Raw genomic sequence first — 14,667 nt, forward strand, 5'->3', positions numbered from 1 at the left:
ATTGGTAATTACAGAACTGCGGGTAGCAGTCCCCGGAGCTCTAGCTGGGAAGAGGGGCACATTGGTAATTACAGAACTGCGGGTAGCAGTCCCCGGAGCTCTAGCTGGGAAGAGGGGCACATTGGTAATTACAGAACTGCAGGTAGCAGTCCCCGGAGCTCTAGCTGGGAAGAGGGGCACATTGGTAATTACAGAACTGCAGGTAGCAGTCCCCGGAGCTCTAGCTGGGAAGAGGGGCACATTGGTAATTACAGAACTGCAGGTAGCAGTCCCCATAGCTCTAGCTGGGAAGAGGGTCACATTGGTAATTACAGAACTGAGGGTAGCAGTCCCCGGAGCTCTAACTGGGAAGACGGGCACATTGGTAATTACAGAACTGCGGGTAGCAGTCCCCGGAGCTCTAGCTGGGAAGAGGGACACATTGGTAATTACAGAACTGCGGGTAGCAGTCCCCGGAGCTCTAGCTGGGAAGAGGGGCACATTGGTAATTACAGAACTGCGGGTAGCAGTCCCCGGAGCTCTAGCTGGGAAGAGGGGCACATTGGTAATTACAGAACTGAGGGTAACAGTCCCCGAAGCTCTAGCTGGGAAGAGGGGCACATTAGTAATTACAGAACTGCGGGTAGCAGTCCCCGGAGCTCTAGCTGGGAAGAGGGGCACATTGGTAATTACAGAACTGCGGGTAGCAGTCCCCGGAGCTCTAGCTGGGAAGAGGGGCACATTGGTAATTACAGAACTGAGGGTAGCAGTCCCCGGAGCTCTAGCTGGGAAGAGGGGCACATTGGTAATTACAGAACTGCGGGTAGCAGTCCCCATAGCTCTAGCTGGGAAGAGGGTCACATTGGTAATTACAGAACTGAGGGTAGCAGTCCCCGGAGCTCTAACTGGGAAGAGGGGCACATTGGTAATTACAGAACTGCAGGTAGCAGTCCCCATAGCTCTACCTGGGAAGAGGGTCACATTGGTAATTACAGAACTGAGGGTAGCAGTCCCCGGAGCTCTAACTGGGAAGAGGGTCACAGTGGTAATTACAGAACTGCGGGTAGCAGTCCCCGGAGCTCTAGCTGGGAAGAGGGGCACATTGGTAATTACAGAACTGCGGGTAGCAGTCCCCGGAGCTCTAGCTGGGAAGAGGGGCACATTGGTAATTACAGAACTGCAGGTAGCAGTCCCCGGAGCTCTAGCTGGGAAGAGGGGCACATTGGTAATTACAGAACTGCGGGTAGCAGTCCCCGGAGCTCTAGCTGGGAAGAGGGGCACATTGGTAATTACAGAACTGCGGGTAGCAGTCCCCGGAGCTCTAGCTGGGAAGAGGGGCACATTGGTAATTACAGAACTGCGGGTAGCAGTCCCCGGAGCTCTAGCTGGGAAGAGGGGCACATTAGTAATTACAGAACTGCGGGTAGCAGTCCCCTGAGCTCTAGCTGGGAAGAGGGGCACATTGGTAATTACAGAACTGCGAGTAGCAGTCCCCGGAGCTCTAGCTGGGAAGAGGGGCACATTGGTAATTACAGAACTGCGGGTAGCAGTCCCCGGAGCTCTAGCTGGGAAGAGGGGCACATTGGTAATTACAGAACTGAGGGTAACAGTCCCCGGAGCTCTAGCTGGGAAGAGGGGCACATTGGTAATTACAGAACTGCGGGTAGCAGTCCCCGGAGCTCTAGCTGGGAAGAGGGGCACATTGGTAATTACAGAACTGCGGGTAGCAGTCCCCGGAGCTCTAGCTGGGAAGAGGGGCACATTGGTAATTACAGAACTGCGGGTAGCAGTCCCCAGAGCACTAGCTGGGAAGAGGGGCACATTGGTAATTACAGAACTGCGGGTAGCAGTCCCCGGAGCTCTAGCTGGGAAGAGGGGCACATTGGTAATTACAGAACTGCGGGTAGCAGTCCCCGGAGCTCTAGCTGGGAAGAGGGGCACATTGGTAATTACATAACTGCAGGTAGCAGTCCCCGGAGCTCTAGCTGGGAAGAGGGGCACATTAGTAATTACAGAACTGCGGGTGGCAGTCCCCGGAGCTCTAGCTGGGAAGAGGGGCACATTGGTAATTACAGAACTGCGGGTAGCAGTCCCCGGAGCTCTAGCTGGGAAGAGGGGCACATTGGTAATTACAGAACTGCGGGTAGCAGTCCCCGGAGCTCTAGCTGGGAAGAGGGGCACATTGGTAATTACAGAACTGCGGGTAGCAGTCCCCGGAGCTCTAGCTGGGAAGAGGGGCACATTGGTAATTACAGAACTGCGGGTAGCAGTCCCCGGAGCTCTAGCTGGGACAAGGGGCACATTGGTAATTACAGAACTGCGGGTAGCAGTCCCCGGAGCTCTAGCTGGGCGAAGGGTACGAATTGCATTTCTGCAGTGTTTAAACACCAGCCACAGCGGCCCGCCTCTCAACCTACGCCCGGCCGGCCATATGCCCAATTCACACAGAAATGCTCTCCACCATTTGGGGTAGCGAACACTTTTGGGTGAGTTCCTGCTGCCATAAAGTGCGGCCGGGCCAAGGCATTCGCCGGCAATTGAATTCCCCCCTTTGTCTCCCTGTACAGTACATACAGAGCAACTTATCTTCCCTCTTCTATATGTTCTGCCCCAGACATTGCCCTCTGGCTGGACTATCGCCCCATTATGGCAGACTTCTAGCCCGTCAGTGGTGTAACTAGAACTTTGTGGGTCTATCAGCAACATTCTGAACGAGGCCCCAATGCTTCTAGAGAAACACCTCTGTCCACATCAGTAGTTCATGGTGTGCCCCATCATAGTGCCCTACTTCATTTTATTCTCCGTAGAAGTGCCCTAGTTCACAATATGCACACAGTGCCCCCAGGATCATATTATGCCACATTGTAGTGACCCAGTTCATATTATACCACACAGTGCCGCCAGGGGTCATTATGGCACACAGTACCCCTAGTTCACATTATGCCACCTTTGCTGCATTCTTCTCCCTCTTGTGCTCCATGCACAGAATCCGCTGCACGCGTTTCCCCTGCGCGGTGGCCGTCTGGTAGAATGCACCAGTCTATAAAATAAGTGGCACGATCTGTATTGAATACACTAGTATTGTGGCGAGTAGTTTGTCACCTACTGTATTCTATAGAGTGTCACCTGTTCTTACGCTGATGCCGATGTGAGCTGGGTGCAGGAGAGCCGGGCCCTCTGAGCCTCCGGGGCCCATAGAAACTGCAGCTCTTATTCTAAAGTCTTCCTCCCTTCCTTGCAGCCAGGGCACCGGCAGTCCAGCACCTGACCGAGCAGCTGGTGGATGCTACAATTAAAGTGTATAACACCATTACATCACAGCTTCTCCCCACGCCGGCAAAGTCTCACTACACGTTCAATCTCCGAGACCTGTCCAAGGTCTTCCAGGGAATGCTAATGGCTGAGTCGGCTGGAATGGAGGTGAGTGTCCCACCGGGGTACTAGCGCATGCGTTAATGCCGGTATCAGCACTTCCCCCAGTGTACAGCCGTGCGTCTGTGACTGTATGCTAATGCCGGTATCAGCCCTTCCCCCGGTGTACAGCCGTGCGTCTGTGACTGTGTGATAATACCGGTATCAGCCCTTCACCCGGTGTACAGCCGTGCGTCTGTGACTGTGTGCTAATGCCGGTATCAGCCCTTCCCCCGGTGTACAGCCGTGCGTCTGTGACTGTGTGATAATGCCGGTATCAGCCCTTCCCCCGGTGTACAGCCGTGCGTCTGTGACTGTGTGCTAATGCCAGTATCAGTCCTTCCCCCGGTGTACAGCCGTGCGTCTGCGGCTGTGTGTTACTGCCGGTATCAGCCCTTCCCCCGGTGTACAGCTGTGCGTCTGTGGCTGTGTGTTACTGCCGGTATCAGCCGTTCCCCCGGTGTACAGCCGTGCGTCTGTGACTGTGTGCTAATGCCGGTATCAGCCCTTCCCCCGGTGTACAGCCGTGCGTCTGTGACTGTGTGCTAATGCCAGTATCAGCCCTTCCCCCGGTGTACAGCCGTGCGTCTGTGACTGTGTGTTACTGCCGGTATCAGCCCTTCCCCCGGTGTACAGCCGTGCATCTGTGACTGTGTGCTAATCCCGGTATCAGCCCTTACCCCGGTGTACAGCCGTGCATCTGTGACTGTGTGCTAATGCCGGTATCAGCCCTTACCCTGGTGTACAGCCGTGTGTCTGTGACTGTGTGCTAATGCCGGTATCAACCCTTCCCCCGGTATACAGCCGTACGTCTGTGACTGTGTGATAATGCCGGTATCAGCCCTTCCCCCGATGTACAGCTGTGCGTCTGTGACTGTGTGCTAATGCCGATACCAGCCCTTCCCCCGGTGTACAGCCATGTGTCTGTGACTGTGTGCTAATGCTGGTATCAGTCCTTCCCCCGGTTTACAGCCGGGCGTCTGTGACTGTGTGTTACTGCCGGTATCAGCCCTTCCCCCGGTGTACAGCCGTGTGTCTGTGACTGTGTGATAATGCTGGTATCAGCCCTTCTCCCGGTGTACAGCCGTGTGTCTGTGACTGTGTGATAATGCCGGTATCAGCCCTTCCCCCGGTGTACAGCCGTGCGTCTGTGACTATGTGCTAATGCCGGTATCAGTCCTGCCCCCGGTGTACAGCCGTGTGTCTGTGACTGTGTGTTACTGCCGGTATCAGCCCTTCCCCCGGTGTACAGCTGTGCGTCTGTGACTGTGTGCTAATGCCGGTATCAGTCCTTCCCCCGGTGTACAGCCGTGCGTCTGTGGCTGTGTGTTACTGCCGGTATCAGCCCTTCCCCCGGTGTACAGCCGTGCGTCTGTGACTGTGTGCTAATGCCGGTATCAGCCCTTCCCCCGGTGTACAGCCGTGCGTCTGTGACTGTGTGCTAATGCCGGTATCAGCCCTTCCCCCGGTGTACAGCCGTGTGTCTGTGACTGTGTGTTACTGCCGGTATCAGCCCTTCCCCCGGTGTACAGCCGTGCATCTGTGACTGTGTGCTAATCCCGGTATCAGCCCTTACCCCGGTGTACAGCCGTGCATCTGTGACTGTGTGCTAATGCCGGTATCAGCCCTTACCCCGGTGTACAGCCGTGTGTCTGTGACTGTGTGCTAATGCCGGTATCAGCCCTTCCCCCGGTGTACTGACGTAGGTCTGTGACTGTGTGCTACGTCTGTGACTGTGTGCTAATGCCGGTATCAACCCTTCCCCCGGTATACAGCCGTGCGTCTGTGACTGTGTGATAATGCCGGTATCAGCCCTTCCCCCGATGTACAGCTGTGCGTCTGTGACTGTGTGCTAATGCCGATACCAGCCCTTCCCCCGGTGTACAGCCATGTGTCTGTGACTGTGTGCTAATGCTGGTATCAGTCCTTCCCCCGGTTTACAGCCGGGCGTCTGTGACTGTGTGTTACTGCCGGTATCAGCCCTTCCCCCGGTGTACAGCCGTGTGTCTGTGACTGTGTGATAATGCTAGTATCAGCCCTTCTCCCGGTGTACAGCCGTGCGTCTGTGACTGTGTGCTAATCCCGGTATCAGCCCTTACCCCGGTGTACAGCCGTGCATCTGTGACTGTGTGCTAATGCCGGTATCAGCCCTTACCCTGGTGTACAGCCGTGTGTCTGTGACTGTGTGCTAATGCCGGTATCAACCCTTCCCCCGGTATACAGCCGTACGTCTGTGACTGTGTGATAATGCCGGTATCAGCCCTTCCCCCGATGTACAGCTGTGCGTCTGTGACTGTGTGCTAATGCCGATACCAGCCCTTCCCCCGGTGTACAGCCATGTGTCTGTGACTGTGTGCTAATGCTGGTATCAGTCCTTCCCCCGGTTTACAGCCGGGCGTCTGTGACTGTGTGTTACTGCCGGTATCAGCCCTTCCCCCGGTGTACAGCCGTGTGTCTGTGACTGTGTGATAATGCTGGTATCAGCCCTTCTCCCGGTGTACAGCCGTGTGTCTGTGACTGTGTGATAATGCCGGTATCAGCCCTTCCCCCGGTGTACAGCCGTGCGTCTGTGACTATGTGCTAATGCCGGTATCAGTCCTGCCCCCGGTGTACAGCCGTGTGTCTGTGACTGTGTGTTACTGCCGGTATCAGCCCTTCCCCCGGTGTACAGCTGTGCGTCTGTGACTGTGTGCTAATGCCGGTATCAGTCCTTCCCCCGGTGTACAGCCGTGCGTCTGTGGCTGTGTGTTACTGCCGGTATCAGCCCTTCCCCCGGTGTACAGCCGTGCGTCTGTGACTGTGTGCTAATGCCGGTATCAGCCCTTCCCCCGGTGTACAGCCGTGCGTCTGTGACTGTGTGCTAATGCCGGTATCAGCCCTTCCCCCGGTGTACAGCCGTGTGTCTGTGACTGTGTGTTACTGCCGGTATCAGCCCTTCCCCCGGTGTACAGCCGTGCATCTGTGACTGTGTGCTAATCCCGGTATCAGCCCTTACCCCGGTGTACAGCCGTGCATCTGTGACTGTGTGCTAATGCCGGTATCAGCCCTTACCCCGGTGTACAGCCGTGTGTCTGTGACTGTGTGCTAATGCCGGTATCAGCCCTTCCCCCGGTGTACTGACGTAGGTCTGTGACTGTGTGCTACGTCTGTGACTGTGTGCTAATGCCGGTATCAACCCTTCCCCCGGTATACAGCCGTGCGTCTGTGACTGTGTGATAATGCCGGTATCAGCCCTTCCCCCGATGTACAGCTGTGCGTCTGTGACTGTGTGCTAATGCCGATACCAGCCCTTCCCCCGGTGTACAGCCATGTGTCTGTGACTGTGTGCTAATGCTGGTATCAGTCCTTCCCCCGGTTTACAGCCGGGCGTCTGTGACTGTGTGTTACTGCCGGTATCAGCCCTTCCCCCGGTGTACAGCCGTGTGTCTGTGACTGTGTGATAATGCTAGTATCAGCCCTTCTCCCGGTGTACAGCCATGCGTCTGTGACTGTGTGATAATGCCGGTATCAGCCCTTCCCCCGGTGTACAGCCGTGCGTCTGTGACTATGTGCTAATGCCGGTATCAGTCCTGCCACCGGTGTACAGCCGTGTGTCTGTGACTGTGTGCTAATGCCGGTATTAGCCCTTCCCCCGGTGTACAGCCGTGTGTCTGTGACTGTGTGCTAATGCCGGTATCAGTCCTTCCCCCGGTGTACAGCCGTGTGTCTGTGACTGTGTGCTAATGCCGGTATCAGTCCTTCCCCCGGTGTACAGCCGGGCATCTGTGACTGTTTGTTACTGCCGGTATCAGCCCTTCCCCCGGTGTACAGCCGTGCATCTGTGACTGTGTGCTAATGCCGGTATAAGCCCTTACCCCGGTGTTCAGTCGTGTGTCTGTGACTGTGTGCTAATGCCGGTATAAGCCCTTCCCCCGGTGTACTGATGTGCGTCTGTGACTGTGTGCTACTGCCGGTATCAGCCCTTCCCCCGGTGTACAGCCGTGCGTCTGTGACTGTGTGCTAATGCCGGTATCAGCCCTTCCCCCGGTGTACAGCCTTGCGTCTGTGACTATGTGCTAATGCCGGTATCAGCCCTTCCCCTGGTGTACAGCCGTGTGTCTGTGACTGTGTGATAATGCCGGAATCAGCCCTTCCCCCGGTGTACAGCCGTGCGTCTGTGACTGTGTGCTAATGCCGGTATCAGCTCTTCCCCCGGTGTACAGCCGTGCGTCTGTGACTGTGTGCTAATGCCGGTATCAGTCCTTCCCCCGGTGTACAGGCGTGCGTCTGTGACTGTGTGCTAAGGACGATATCAGCCCTTCCCCCGGTGTACAGCCGTGCGTCTGTGACTGTGTGATAATGCCGGTATCAGCCCTTCCCCCGGTGTACAGCCGTGCGTCTGTGACTGTGTGCTAATGCCGGTATCAGTCCTTCCCCCGGTGAACAGCCGGGCGTCTGTGACTGTGTGTTACTGCCGGTATCAGCCCTTCCCCCGGTGTACAGCCATGCGTCTGTGACTGTGTGCTAATGCCGGTATCAGCCCTTCCCCCAGTGTACAGCCGTGTGTCTCTAATTGTGTGCTAATGCCGGTATCAGCCCTTCCCCCGGTGTACAGCCGTGCGTCTGTGACTGTGTGCTAATGCCGGTATCAGCCCTTCCCCCCGGTGTACAGCCGTGCGTCTGTGACTGTGTGCTAAAGCCGGTATCAGCCCCTCCCCCGGTGTACAGCCGTGCGTCTGTGACTGTGTGATAATGCCGGTATCAGCCCTTCCCCCGGTGTACAGCCGTGCGTCTGTGACTGTGTGCTAATGCCGGTATCAGCCCTTCCCCCGGTGTACAGCCGTGTGTCTGTGACTGTGTGTTACTGCCGGTATCAGCCCTTCCCCCGGTGTACAGCCGTGCATCTGTGACTGTGTGCTAATCCCGGTATCAGCCCTTACCCCGGTGTACAGCCGTGCATCTGTGACTGTGTGCTAATGCCGGTATCAGCCCTTACCCCGGTGTACAGCCGTGTGTCTGTGACTGTGTGCTAATGCCGGTATCAGCCCTTCCCCCGGTGTACTGACGTAGGTCTGTGACTGTGTGCTACGTCTGTGACTGTGTGCTAATGCCGGTATCAACCCTTCCCCCGGTATACAGCCGTGCGTCTGTGACTGTGTGATAATGCCGGTATCAGCCCTTCCCCCGATGTACAGCTGTGCGTCTGTGACTGTGTGCTAATGCCGATACCAGCCCTTCCCCCGGTGTACAGCCATGTGTCTGTGACTGTGTGCTAATGCTGGTATCAGTCCTTCCCCCGGTTTACAGCCGGGCGTCTGTGACTGTGTGTTACTGCCGGTATCAGCCCTTCCCCCGGTGTACAGCCGTGTGTCTGTGACTGTGTGATAATGCTAGTATCAGCCCTTCTCCCGGTGTACAGCCATGCGTCTGTGACTGTGTGATAATGCCGGTATCAGCCCTTCCCCCGGTGTACAGCCGTGCGTCTGTGACTATGTGCTAATGCCGGTATCAGTCCTGCCACCGGTGTACAGCCGTGTGTCTGTGACTGTGTGCTAATGCCGGTATTAGCCCTTCCCCCGGTGTACAGCCGTGTGTCTGTGACTGTGTGCTAATGCCGGTATCAGTCCTTCCCCCGGTGTACAGCCGTGTGTCTGTGACTGTGTGCTAATGCCGGTATCAGTCCTTCCCCCGGTGTACAGCCGGGCATCTGTGACTGTTTGTTACTGCCGGTATCAGCCCTTCCCCCGGTGTACAGCCGTGCATCTGTGACTGTGTGCTAATGCCGGTATAAGCCCTTACCCCGGTGTTCAGTCGTGTGTCTGTGACTGTGTGCTAATGCCGGTATAAGCCCTTCCCCCGGTGTACTGATGTGCGTCTGTGACTGTGTGCTACTGCCGGTATCAGCCCTTCCCCCGGTGTACAGCCGTGCGTCTGTGACTGTGTGCTAATGCCGGTATCAGCCCTTCCCCCGGTGTACAGCCTTGCGTCTGTGACTATGTGCTAATGCCGGTATCAGCCCTTCCCCTGGTGTACAGCCGTGTGTCTGTGACTGTGTGATAATGCCGGAATCAGCCCTTCCCCCGGTGTACAGCCGTGCGTCTGTGACTGTGTGCTAATGCCGGTATCAGCTCTTCCCCCGGTGTACAGCCGTGCGTCTGTGACTGTGTGCTAATGCCGGTATCAGTCCTTCCCCCGGTGTACAGGCGTGCGTCTGTGACTGTGTGCTAAGGACGATATCAGCCCTTCCCCCGGTGTACAGCCGTGCGTCTGTGACTGTGTGATAATGCCGGTATCAGCCCTTCCCCCGGTGTACAGCCGTGCGTCTGTGACTGTGTGCTAATGCCGGTATCAGTCCTTCCCCCGGTGAACAGCCGGGCGTCTGTGACTGTGTGTTACTGCCGGTATCAGCCCTTCCCCCGGTGTACAGCCATGCGTCTGTGACTGTGTGCTAATGCCGGTATCAGCCCTTCCCCCAGTGTACAGCCGTGTGTCTCTAATTGTGTGCTAATGCCGGTATCAGCCCTTCCCCCGGTGTACAGCCGTGCGTCTGTGACTGTGTGCTAATGCCGGTATCAGCCCTTCCCCCCGGTGTACAGCCGTGCGTCTGTGACTGTGTGCTAAAGCCGGTATCAGCCCCTCCCCCGGTGTACAGCCGTGCGTCTGTGACTGTGTGATAATGCCGGTATCAGCCCTTCCCCCGGTGTACAGCCGTGCGTCTGTGACTGTGTGATAATGCCGTTATCAGCCCTTCACCCGGTGCACAGCCGTGCGTCTGTGGCTGTGTGCTAATGCCAGTATCAGCCCTTCCCCCGGTGTACAGCCGTGCATCTGTGACTGTGTGCTAATGCCGGTATCAGCCTTTCCCCCGGTGTACAGCCATGCATCTGTGACTGTGTGCTAATGCCGGTATCAGCCCTTCCCCCGGTGTACAGCCGTATGTCTGTGACTGTGTGCTAATGCCGGTATCAGCCTTTCCCCCGGTGTACAGCCATGCATCTGTGACTGTGTGCTAATGCCGGTATCAGCCCTTCCCTCGGTGTACAGCCGTGCGTCTGTGACTGTGTGCTAATGCCGGTATCAGCCCTGCCTCCGGTGTACAGCCGTGCGTCTGTGACTGTGTGCTAATGCCGGTATCAGCCCTTCCCCCGGTGTACAGCCGTGCGTCTGTGACTGTGTGCTAATGCCGGTATCAGCCCTTCCCTCGGTGTACAGCCGTGCGTCTGTGACTGTGTGATAATGCCGGTATCAGCCCTTCCCCCGGTGTACAGCCGTGCGTCTGTGACTGTGTTATAATGCCGGTATCAGCCCTTCCCCCGGTGTACAGCAGTGCGTCTGTGACTGTGTGCTAATGCCGGTATCAGCCCTTACCCCGGTGTACAGCCGTGTGTCTGTGACTGTGTGCTAATGCCGGTATCAGCCCTTCCCCCGGTGTACTGACGTAGGTCTGTGACTGTGTGCTACGTCTGTGACTGTGTGCTAATGCCGGTATCAACCCTTCCCCCGGTATACAGCCGTGCGTCTGGGACTGTGTGATAATGCCGGTATCAGCCCTTCCCCCGATGTACAGCTGTGCGTCTGTGACTGTGTGCTAATGCCGATACCAGCCCTTCCCCCGGTGTACAGCCATGTGTCTGTGACTGTGTGCTAATGCTGGTATCAGTCCTTCCCCCGGTTTACAGCCGGGCGTCTGTGACTGTGTGTTACTGCCGGTATCAGCCCTTCCCCCGGTGTACAGCCGTGTGTCTGTGACTGTGTGATAATGCCGGTATCAGCCCTTCCCCCGGTGTACAGCCGTGCGTCTGTGACTATGTGCTAATGCCGGTATCAGTCCTGCCACCGGTGTACAGCCGTGTGTCTGTGACTGTGTGCTAATGCCGGTATTAGCCCTTCCCCCAGTGTACAGCCGTGTGTCTGTGACTGTGTGCTAATGCCGGTATCAGTCCTTCCCCCGGTGTACAGCCGTGTGTCTGTGACTGTGTGCTAATGCCGGTATCAGTCCTTCCCCCGGTGTACAGCCGGGCATCTGTGACTGTTTGTTACTGCCGGTATCAGCCCTTCCCCCGGTGTACAGCCGTGCATCTGTGACTGTGTGCTAATGCCGGTATAAGCCCTTACCCCGGTGTTCAGCCGTGTGTCTGTGACTGTGTGCTAATGCCGGTATAAGCCCTTCCCCCGGTGTACTGATGTGCGTCTGTGACTGTGTGCTACTGCCGGTATCAGCCCTTCCCCCCGGTGTACAGCCGTGCGTCTGTGACTGTGTGCTAATGCCGGTATCAGCCCTTCCCCCGGTGTACAGCCTTGCGTCTGTGACTATGTGCTAATGCCGGTATCAGCCCTTCCCCTGGTGTACAGCCGTGTGTCTGTGACTGTGTGATAATGCCGGAATCAGCCCTTCCCCCGGTGTACAGCCGTGCGTCTGTGACTGTGTGCTAATGCCGGTATCAGCTCTTCCCCCGGTGTACAGCCGTGCGTCTGTGACTGTGTGCTAATGCCGGTATCAGTCCTTCCCCCGGTGTACAGGCGTGCGTCTGTGACTGTGTGCTAAGGACGATATCAGCCCTTCCCCCGGTGTACAGCCGTGCGTCTGTGACTGTGTGATAATGCCGGTATCAGCCCTTCCCCCGGTGTACAGCCGTGCGTCTGTGACTGTGTGCTAATGCCGGTATCAGTCCTTCCCCCGGTGAACAGCCGGGCGTCTGTGACTGTGTGTTACTGCCGGTATCAGCCCTTCCCCCGGTGTACAGCCGTGCGTCTGTGACTGTGTGCTAATGCCGGTATCAGCCCTTCCCCCAGTGTACAGCCGTGTGTCTCTAATTGTGTGCTAATGCCGGTATCAGCCCTTCCCCCGGTGTACAGCCGTGCGTCTGTGACTGTGTGCTAATGCCGGTATCAGCCCTTCCCCCCGGTGTACAGCCGTGCGTCTGTGACTGTGTGCTAAAGCCGGTATCAGCCCCTCCCCCGGTGTACAGCCGTGCGTCTGTGACTGTGTGATAATGCCGGTATCAGCCCTTCCCCCGGTGTACAGCCGTGCGTCTGTGACTGTGTGATAATGCCGTTATCAGCCCTTCCCCCGGTGCACAGCCGTGCGTCTGTGGCTGTGTGCTAATGCCAGTATCAGCCCTTCCCCCGGTGTACAGCCATGCATCTGTGACTGTGTGCTAATGCCGGTATCAGCCCTTCCCCCGGTGTACAGCCGTATGTCTGTGACTGTGTGCTAATGCCGGTATCAGCCCTTTCCCCGGTGTACAGCCGTGCGTCTGTGACTGTGTCATAATGCCGGTATCAGCCCTTCCCCCGGTGTACAGCCGTGCGTCTGTGACTGTGTGATAATGCCGATAACAGCCCTTCCCCCGGTGTACAGCGGTGCGTCTGTGACTGTGTGCTAATGCCGGTATCAGCCCTTCCCTCGGTGTACAGCCGTGCGTCTGTGACTGTGTGCTAATGCCGGTATCAGCCCTTCCCCCGGTGTACAGCGGTGCGTCTGTGACTGTGTGCTAATGCCGGTATCAGCCCTTCCCTCGGTGTACAGCCGTGCGTCTGTGACTGTGTGCTAATGCCGGTATCAGCCCTTCCCCCGGTGTACAGCCGTGCGTCTGTGACTGTGTGCTAATGCCGGTATCAGCCCTTCCCTCGGTGTACAGCCGTGCGTCTGTGACTGTGTGCTAATGCCAGTATCAGCCCTTCCCTCGGTGTACAGCCGTGCGTCTGTGACTGTGTGCTAATGCCGGTATCAGCCCTGCCTCCGGTGTACAGCCGTGCGTCTGTGACTGTGTGCTAATGCCGGTATCAGCCCTTCCCCCGGTGTACAGCCGTGCGTCTGTGACTGTGTGCTAATGCCGGTATCAGCCCTTCCCTCGGTGTACAGCCGTGCGTCTGTGACTGTGTGATAATGCCGGTATCAGCCCTTCCCCCGGTGTACAGCCGTGCGTCTGTGACTGTGTGATAATGCCGGTATCAGCCCTTCCCCCGGTGTACAGCAGTGCGTCTGTGACTGTGTGATAATGCCGGTATCAGCCCTTCCCCCGGTGTACAGCCGTGCGTCTGTGACTGTGTGATAATGCCGGCATCAGCCCTTCCCCCGGTGTACAGCCGTGCGTCTGTGACTGTGTGATAATGCTGGTATCAGCCCTTCCCCCGGTGTACAGCCGTGCGTCTGTGACTGTGTGCTAAAGCCGGTATCAGCCCTTCCCCCGGTGTACAGCTGTGCGTCTGTGACTGTGTGCTAATGCCGGTATCAGCCCTTCCCCCGGTGTACAGCTGTGCGTCTGTGACTGTGTGCTAATGCCGGTATCAGCCCTTCCCCTGGTGTACAGCCGTGTGTCTGTGACTGTGTGATAATGCCGGTATCAGCCCTTTCCCCGGGGTACAGCCGTGCGTCTGTGACTGTGTGCTAATGCCGATATCAGCCCTTCCCCCGGTGTACAGCTGTGCGTCTGTGACTGTGTGCTAATGCCGATATCAGCCCTTCCCCCGGTGTACAGCCGTGTGTCTCTAATTGTGTGATAATGCCGGTATCAGCCCTTCCCCCGGTGTACAGCTGTGCGTCTGTGACTGTGTGCTAATGCCGGTATCAGCCCTTCCCCCGGTGTACAGCCGTGCGTCTGTGACTGGTTGCTAATGCCGGTATCAGCCCTTCCCCTCGTGTACAGCCGTGCGTCTGTGACTGTGTGCTAAAGCCGGTATCGGCCCTTCCTCCGGTGTACAGCCGTGCGTCTGTGACTGTGTGCTAATGCCGATATCAGCCCTTCCCCCGGTGTACAGCCGTGCGTCTGTGACTGTGTGCTAATGCCGGTATCAGCCCTTCCCCCGGTGTACAGCCATGTGTCTGTGACTGTGTGCTAATGCTGGTATCAGTCCTTCCCCCGGTTTACAGCCGTGTGTCTGTGACTGTGTGATAATGCCGGTATCAGCCCTTCCCCCGGTGTACAGCCGTGCGTCTGTGACTATGTGCTAATGCCGGTATCAGTCCTGCCACCGGTGTACAGCCGTGTGTCTGTGACTGTGTGCTAATGCCGGTATTAGCCCTTCCCCCGGTGTACAGCCGTGTGTCTGTGACTGTGTGCTAATGCCGGTATCAGTCCTTCCCCCGGTGTACAGCCGTGTGTCTGTGACTGTGTGCTAATGCCGGTATCAGTCCTTCCCCCGGTGTACAGCCGGGCATCTGTGACTGTTTGTTACTGCCGGTATCAGCCCTTCCCCCGGTGTACAGCCGTGCATCTGTGACTGTGTGCTAATGCCGGTATAAGCCCTTACCCCGGTGTTCAGCCGTGTGTCTGTGACTGTGTGCTAATGCCGGTA

At 57.1% G+C, this 14,667-nt stretch overlaps 1 protein-coding gene across 3 annotated transcripts in view; it reads left to right on the top strand.

Annotated features, from left to right (window-relative positions):
* The window catches only part of DNAH1 (dynein axonemal heavy chain 1), a 240,603-nt gene that overhangs the window by 158,893 nt on the left and 67,043 nt on the right, over nt 1–14,667 (top strand). For all 3 annotated transcript variants that reach the window (XM_063941354.1, XM_063941356.1, XM_063941355.1), the window contains exon 46: nt 3,221–3,399. In XM_063941354.1, coding sequence (XP_063797424.1) covers nt 3,221–3,399 — 179 coding nt within the window. The remainder of the gene's footprint in view (nt 1–3,220; nt 3,400–14,667) is intronic.

This window comes from Pseudophryne corroboree, chromosome 9 (genome assembly GCF_028390025.1).
Source record: "Pseudophryne corroboree isolate aPseCor3 chromosome 9, aPseCor3.hap2, whole genome shotgun sequence".
In the NCBI taxonomy this organism is placed as follows: domain Eukaryota; kingdom Metazoa; phylum Chordata; class Amphibia; order Anura; family Myobatrachidae; genus Pseudophryne; species Pseudophryne corroboree.